We start from the raw sequence: 8,940 nt of genomic DNA, 5'->3' as shown, positions 1-8,940 counted from the left end.
TTCTTTTTATACTATAAATAACTTTGTTCGAGATAAGTTAGAACTCACTTTTAAAAAACACTATTATGGACCAAGTTGTAACATTTCCTTTAGGTTGACCTCACCCCCCTGCCCCAAGAAAATCATGTCACAAAGAAGATCTAAAGAGAAAATTGAGAGCCTCAGTTCAGTTTCCAGATTAATCAAAGTATTGGATTTCATAGGAACTTGATCAAGATTAGATTCCTTATATTCATAGATGACTTTACTTTTCTTTAGAAAAATCTCATTTCACTGAACTGCATGGGACAAATTCCACTAAATCTGATAAAATTGTCTTTTAAAATGCTGTAAACTAAAAAAAAAAAATTAACAACAACAACAAAATGCTGTGAGCTATTATTTTTAACCCTTGGCAGACATTTGTAGAGTTAAGTATATATTTGTTTACCATTGGAACATACTAAATACAACATAATTCAGCTTAGCCAACTCAAAACAAAGCTTTGAAAATGAACTCAATTATGTTCTTTTAATTTTCTACATGTCAAAAAAATTGCTTCCCAAACTCGCATAGAACAGATGAATGGGACCATTTTTAAGCTTTATTATTATGCTGCTTATGTTCCACTATATATCCTGCCATACACATAATTTTTTTCATAAAAAGTTAAGCTTTTACTAAGTTACTAAAAAAATGTTTTTCCCTGCAGATTTCAGTGGTAGTTTCCTCATTATGAGAATGATAAAGGTTTAGCTCAGTGTTAGAGTGTTCACCTAGCTCACACAAGGCCCTGGGTTCAATCCCTAGAATTATTCTTAACCTCCCCCCCAAACTGATATATACAATGATGTTACATTACTTTTATCCTGAATACTTCTAAGAAATACCCATCATAGATATGATTCTTTTTTTTCTTTTTATAAAGAAAAAGAACTTTGAATTTAAAAAGCCAGTGCCATAAAAATCTGTTTATTTCAAAGTACAATACCTTTTATAGAAAGGACTGAAATGGAATTCTAAATGAACATCATTTCCCTCCTTACTCTCCCCTCTCTTCTCTACACGGTGACTTTCATCAATCATAGGCTTACTGTGGAATTGATAGTCTGCGTCTCTTTGTTCTTTCTCCTGACTTAATAGCACCTCTGCAAAGGAATTGGTTGAGAAATGGCAGAAACATTAGTCAGTCCAATAGGTATTTTCTCTGGCAGTTCCAGGCAAACGTTTTTGCATGGGAGATGCAAGTAACTATAGCCACAATAATATTTTGGTTCCCTTGACTCAATTTCCTTATGATACTCCTATTTTTTATATTTCTGTGGAAATGAGTGCTAACCTAAATATGAAGTACTATTGAGGAAATCCTCAAGCTATCCTCCTGCTTCTGCCTCCTGAGTAGCTGGGACTACATGGAGCATGCCACCACAACCAGCTTAACCACGTTTTCTTCAGCAATCAATAGCCTGTCACCCTATTACTGGCATTGGCCTTCCAATGTATGAATCTGATCTTGTTTCTGCTTGTAGGGTCTTGTCTAATATTGTCAACTCATGAAATGATACCATGTTTTACTTCCCAATCTTACTAATGCTGTCAGCATTACTAATGACATATAATTTAAATTGTTTTTCCCAAACTATTATTATTATTATTATAGATTCAAAATTCAGTAAATTTTGCTTTGATGCCATATTGCTTTGCACTGAATTTTCTGATGGTAGCACATGATAAAAACATCACAAATTCCTCAGATGTGCCATAAAACAAATGCTTGTGTGACATTGCATTGCAAATAACTTCAAGATTTACTTCTGTCTCAATTTTATCACTTCCAGAAAGCCCAGAAGCTCTACTGTAATTTTTCTGAAAGAAATAACAGATATATACATTTTTATTCACTTTTGTTGGCGAAGTCTTCAATGAACTGTTATACAGATTATAAGTGTATTTGAGTCCATCATAGCTAATGGGACTAGGCCTGTCCCAGGCTGCCACAGAACCAAGGTGGTGCCTACACCTGCTTGGGGTGACTATTTCTCTTTGGTCTGAGGTACACTGCTGTAACATTTGTGACACAGCATTGAGATCTTGAGTAATTACTGGAAGGTGATATGATACTGTCCTATAGAAGAGATTTGAGAAATAATTTGTTAATGACCCAGGACTCACTGAGCACAACTTAACTTTCACAGTGCTTTCCTACATGTGAAAGTTTTAACATGGAAAAAAGTATGGGGTAATGAAAAGAACAGGGACTTGTGAGTAGTCAGATTTGTGTGTAAGACCTGATCCCTTTTACTGGGTAAATTCAGTTTCATGGAGCCCCAATTTGTTTCCAAAGTGGGGATAATAAACTAAATTGTGAGACTGTTGAGAATTCTACATTATATAATGTATACAAAGTGTATGTATGGGACTTGTCTTGGTAGGAATTCAACAAGAGTCACCATTTTGTTTCTTCTATCCAAACTCTAAACAAAATGAGTGTGTGTGTATGTAAGGTATGTCATTAAAGTGTATACTCTTCATGGTTTAAAAAGTTCTTTTTTTTTTTCCTTTTATTTCCCATCTAAAATAAGAGAAAAATAATAGAAAAGGTAAAAAATTTTAAAAAAGGTTTGATTATTATAAAGTATGCCATTTTAGTCTTAAAAATTTAAAACTAAGTTTTTATTCTTAAAAATTTTGTATTTAATTAAAAAAATATTAATTACTAAGGTTTTAAATAATAGTCAACATATTTGACCTCCCTGTTAGTACTTCAGACTGAGAAGAAATTTCACTCCACTTTGGTTCTGATGATTACCAAAATTATATCCTTACCTCCTTTCCCCTTAGAAGTATTTGGCCTATATGTAAAATCAAGGAAGTAAATAATCTGCAAGCCAAAATAGTCTGTTTTCTATTTTCTAAACTAGACATGAGAGTAGTATCTGAGTATATCAACCTTTATATAAAGAAGACTCTGGAATTAGACTTGACAGTGATTTTCAAGTGAACATAGTGAGTGTGGGAGGAATTCAATTTCACAGGCTGTACAGAGTGGAAGAAAATATCTAAAAAGGTATCAGGACAATAGGCCAGCACTTCAAGATTCCTTGCTTTTCTTTCTCTCAATTCTTAAAAAAGATGTTTGGAGATGGTCTTTTAGTTTAATCCTTTTATATCCAGATCAAAACAGACAAAGTTTCTTAAAAGAACTTGCAGAAAATTTAAAGGAAAGCATTTTGTAAGACCTATCATTCTAGACCTGGTTGCCTCTATCTATGAAATTAACGTTGTTAAAGCTTCCAAGTGAATTAGTCAGAAACCGTGACTGGCTTGGTCTTGGCTAGGCTTAGTGGCTGAAAGTACAACCCCCTGCAATAAATGAACCCACTACCAGAATAGTAACTCTCAATCCCTGGACATGTGAAAGGCAAAGCTATAAGCTGTAAGTTTTATTTGTTTTTCTATATTTCTTTTATGCTTCATAGTTTAATGGTTACCTGCTGCAACATGTGACTAAATCAGTCAGGGTCACTCCAGGTGAACTGGGCTGGCACTAAAAATCACACAGACACAGAAAGTACCTTTTTCTTGGGATTCAGTGTCAGCTCCTCTGCCCCAGCTTCCACAAGGGAGGGAAGAGAGGCAGGCATAAGAGAGAGAGAGCATGCTTATTTATTGGGGGGAAGACACTCTAGATCTAGAGTTCCACCCAAATGAAGCAAGGGATTGGGTTTTAAAGGGGTGTAGCTCCATCCCATTGGGTGATGCCCATTCCCAGAACTGTAATTCCTTGTCAAACTAAGGTGAGGTCCACTTGCTTTCGCGCTGCGAGCAGAAGCCAGTTCCACACCTCCACTGCACAAGGCTAAGGATACAGGCTCAGCTCCTGTTCATGGTGGCCCCGACAGTTACCCTTTTTTAAAAAAACAAAAATCAACCAAACAAAGAAAACTAGCCACAGAGGTAAATGTCCATGAGGTCCCTATGATACCTTATATTATTAAGAATCCTAGATCCAAAAACCACCATAACACCTCAATTCATGGAAGCAGAATTGTCTAAGAAAACAATTCTAAACTGTTCTGAATATACCTGAGCATCATCTCTTTCTGGATATCCAGACGTCTGGCTAACTTCATAATATTATTTCCTAGGCTCTGCTCTTCTGCACCTTCTCTGCACCTGGTAAGATGTGATGAGGGAAGGACAAGAAATTTCCTGGCTTAAAACACCTGGTCTGCAACACACAGGAACAGAGGAGATTATAGTGGCTGCTGGGATGTTTGATCATCAGTGTACATTGGCTCTAAATTGTTTAGAACCAACGCTTCCCTATCTCATGATATTATAAAGTTGTGGTAAATATAATTTTAATGCCTATATAATACAGAGGATATACCAGGGTGTATTGTTAGGCATTTGATTATATCTTGTTTTTCACTGTCATAAGGAATGCTGGGATTAAGTATTTTTTATGTTAAAGCAATTTAAATTTATCTTCCTATAATTCCTGAAGCAGAATTATAGAGTAAAAGATTATAAATATTTAAAGGTTCTTAAAATTTAAATTGTTTTTGGTCAAATCTTCTTCCTTCTTTCCTACTTTCCTCCCTCTTTCTCCTTCCTTCCTTTTTTGTAAGCATATTCTTTCTTTTTTAAAAATATATTTAGTTGTAGATGGACACAATATCTTTATTTTATTTATTTATTTTTATGTGGTGCTGAGGATCAAACCCAGTGCCTCACACATGCTAGGCAAGCGCTCTACCACTGAGCTACAGCCCCAGCCCTAAGCATATTCTTTCTACTTAATGATGCTAGTGAATACTGTGTGAAATATGAATTCAAGAAATTCCTTTTATTTTGTCCTATTCTGTGATATTCTTGATCACTTTCCTATTTGGTTGTTTTCATGTTAAATTCTAATATGGGTTTCAAATATTTTACAAAATATTAAAATTCAGTTCAATTAAAATAAAGTGTTATCCTGAAAAGACATGTAGTAACATGTTCTTTAGTTTATGTTTAGTTTAATCCTTTTATGTCCTTTTATATGTTTCTTTCTTTCTTTCTTTTTTTTAGTTGTCAATGGACCTTTATTTTATTTATTTATATAGGGTGCTGAGAATTGAATCCAGTGCCTCACACATGCTAGGCAAGTGCTTTACCACTGAGCCACAACCCAAGCCCCCAAAGGTGTTTCTTAAAAGAACTTATAGAAAATTTAAAGGAAAGCACTTTATAAGACCTATCATTCTAGATCTGTTTGGCTCTATCTAAAAAATTATTATTGTCAAAGCTTCCAAGGGAACTTAGTCAGAAGCCATGACTATGCTTAGTCTTGGCTAGGCTCAGTGGCTGAAAGTACTTTATCTATGAAAGGAAGTTGAACTTAATTCTAACCATCAACCTTTTGTCTAGTCTAAGCAAAGTCTGAATTCTGTATGAGTAAAGTCAATTCAGAGCCAGGCATGGTAGTGTACCTCTACAATCCCAGTGACTTGGGAGGGTGAAGCCAGGAGAATCATAAATTTGAGGCCAGCCTCAGCAATTTAGCAAGATCCTGTCTCAAAATAAAAAATAAAAAGGACTAGAGATTTAGTTCAGTGGTAAAGTGTCCTTGGGTTCAGTCCCCATTACCAAAAAAGTAAAAAATAAAAAAATATATAAAGCCAAGTCAATGTCTTTAAATGATTCTCCCCATTTTTTTCATTCATTCTAAGCAAATTCTGATGATTAAAATAGGTATCACAAAGGCCAGGATATTAATCATATTAAAAAATGAGTCTATTAATTTCTCTCTTCTGCTATTATTAAATATTATATTAATAACATCATACAATAATACATTATATAATATTATATAATATTAAATATTATTATGTTAAATAATATTAAATATTATTAAATAACAGAAGTCTCAACTTACAGCTGAATAATGCTTTACATTTACAAAATATTTTGGAAATATTATCTCATTTGGAACTCAGATTAAACCATTCCAGTACAAAGACCAGATATTATTATACCCATTTGAAAGATAAGGAAACTAAAGCACTAAGAAATACATCTGCATCTGAACCAAAAAGAAAAGTCAGGGTTTCTAATGTCCTTTCCAATATCTTTCTCCATATAACATTAATTCCCCCAGATGACAGGGCCATTTCTTATTTAACCTTCTCCTTGAATGAGGTACTAGAGTGCCTCTCATTTAAGAGATCTACTTACTTGCAGATGCCTGTCAAATTAAGAATTTCAATCTCACATTATTTTCTAACAACAAATGTTTCTAGCAGCTAAATTTTCAGATAAATGTCAAGTTGTGATCATTATGACGTTAAAGTCACAGGTTAATTCTAAACCTTTCCAGGGACATTAACAAAACCTTTAATTCTAAAGAGACAGGTAATTTGAGTCATAATAACTAAATGAAATCAAGATATGATTTATGAGGTGTAAAAAGCTAGCTTATGGTTTTTTTAACTATTAGTTTACTCAAATGTCTTTGGCACATTTTTTGCAGTCCTATTCATAAAAGCTAAAACCGTCAATTTCTGAAACTGAAAAATTTCACATTACACAATAGTTATAAATATACTGAAATGATGTTAATTTTTCAGTTAAGTACAATTGGTATTTTGAAATAGGCTTAAATATATATAACCAATTAAAACACAACAATAATAATATTAATATTCATTGAGCCCTGTGTAGTACACTTAACCAAGAGCTTCACACACCAATTAATTCTTAAAACAATGCTAGGAGGTTGCTACTACTATTACTCCCACATTACATATAAGGGAACCAAACCAAGGATTAGAAACTAAAATAACTTATCCAAGGTCATACAGTTGTAAATAGCAGAGCTGGGATTAGAACTCAAGACTGATTATCTCCAAATCTAGAGTCTTCTTGGACTCCATTTCATGTCTGCCTCTTAAATAGACATAACATTATATCTGCAACATTTATGAAATTTTAAAATGCAGAAATACTAGAGATATTATATCTTGAATGTTACTCTCCAACAAAGAAATGTTGTCTGCTTTTTCATTATGATACAATCTAATAAACTTTAACTTCTGCATTTTAATCTAGCTGATGTTTTCATAGTTATAATCAGATAAGGAAGTTGCAAGATGAGTTATCATTTTCAACTGGTTTATTTGTTAGGTTTTAGCACACATCAACAAATCATGAGACACTGGACTGACTGTATACCAAGAAGTATGGTGGTAAGTTAAGTTCCTTCAGAAAGGTTGAAACTTTCAACTGATCAAATGGCACAGTCATTTCTTCAAAAACAAACAAAAAAGCCCTACATAAATAAGAAGAAAAATGACATTCTGAGGCTGCCTTGGGCTGCATAGTTAAGTTATGAGGAAATTTCAAATCTGGACTCCATTACCTTAAACAAAACAAATACCAATTTTTAAATATTTATAAACACAACTAATATGATTATGTTAAAAACAACTACATACATCTTTATTTAAATGAGAATTGCTAATAATACAGCTGGTACACATAAAGGTACTGGCAGAAGATCTCATTTCTGCTAGAGGCTGCTCTAGGTGGAAAGGGCATGGAAAAGACTATTGCCATACTATTTTAATATTTTTAAAGACTTCTTAACTTATAGACATATTAGTTTATTTACTTGGGCTAGGTATAAAGTCATTTGAAGTAGATCATAATTAATAGTTAAAAAGAAAGACATTTAAGCTGATAATTTAGTGTTTAAATAATCTGCCAGTTTTTAAATTAAGGAAAGAAAATATTGTGCTGTATATACTTAAAGATATAGTTAGCATAACTTAGAATCAGTAAATTATGCAGATTGGGAATTATACTTTACTAATAATACTTCTGAAATAAGAAATTTTTATTTTATTTCACTTCAGCATTATAAAGTAGATGTAGTTATAGATTACATTTATCAGCTATTCTGGATAGAACTCATAGGATTTAGGTTTTATATGTATTATATATAATATACACAAAATTTAATTATACATAAATCATATATATAACAGTCACATGTGCTGGGGAAGATAGGTTAACAAGAAAGGCAATTTCACACCGCATTTCCTCCTATAAATTGATTTTATAATATATGAAAGGAAAACCCTTAGGAATGCATATAGGAAGAACACCATTGCCACCCTTTGAGTATTTGGGTATGTTCTTTGCTTAGTGGTGACATGAGCAAAATCAAGTTAATGCTGACAACTTCCTAAAAGCAGTAATTATTCATTTATATTTAACTGAACTGTGTTCACAGATGTAAAGATATACATGTATCACTTTTGAAGGAAATCCTGTATTAAGTTTCTTGAAAACCAGGTCCTGGATAATGGATTAGAAAATATTATTTTAAAACTGCAGAATTCTTGGTGTCAGTCATAATGGAATAAATTCACTATTGCTGAACTCCCATGCTGCTTATAAGCAAAAGCCCTACCAAAAAATATAAAAAAGCCAATAAATATTTGAGAGCTCTGAAAAGTGAGTAAGAATAACACAAATTGGGAAAGAGAGTCTAATTTGTGGATATGATCCATAGAGTAGTGAGTTTCCTGTTTGCTTTGTTTTGCTTTTGCTGTTTTCTGTTATAACTCTGACTTAAGAGTAAGGTCTAAGTTGTGGTACATAGTAATGAACAAATCCCAACAGAAATCCTCTCTAGACATTAGATCCCTGTAGTTTCAAAAGGGTGTGAGGAAAACGCTGCTACTTATTCTCCTTGTTTTGCAGAGAATAATTGTGTGTGTATGTGTGTGTGTGTGTAGACAGTGATGGCCGTACAATGGTGGCAGTGAAACAGGCAAATAAGACATTAAGCAGCTGTTGGAACTGTACTTCACAAGGTAAATGTAAACACACCTAAAATGACTGGAAATCTAGAAGTTTTCAACAGAGAGACAGCGGCTACAATAAATACATAATTAAATATATATATA

The 8,940-nt window shown here is 33.1% G+C and overlaps 1 protein-coding gene across 10 annotated transcripts in view; it reads right to left on the bottom strand.

The window, feature by feature from the left end:
- Vps13b (vacuolar protein sorting 13 homolog B) overlaps nucleotides 1–8,940 on the bottom strand; it is a 734,817-nt gene that overhangs the window by 182,679 nt on the left and 543,198 nt on the right. Inside the window, exon 33 of one of the 10 annotated variants that reach the window (XM_048801906.1) lies at nucleotides 938–1,128. The exons of the other annotated variants lie outside the window; for them this stretch is intronic. Within the exon in view, the coding sequence (XP_048657863.1) occupies nucleotides 953–1,128 (176 nt within the window). The 3' untranslated portion in view covers nucleotides 938–952. Of the gene's footprint in view, nucleotides 1–937; nucleotides 1,129–8,940 lie in introns of those variants that run through there. 10 annotated transcript variants of the gene reach the window in all.

This window comes from Marmota marmota, unplaced genomic scaffold, assembly GCF_001458135.2.
Source record: "Marmota marmota marmota unplaced genomic scaffold, marMar, whole genome shotgun sequence".
NCBI classification, from domain to species: Eukaryota; Metazoa; Chordata; class Mammalia; order Rodentia; family Sciuridae; genus Marmota; species Marmota marmota.
This window is presented reverse-complemented; position numbering and strand designations above follow the sequence as displayed.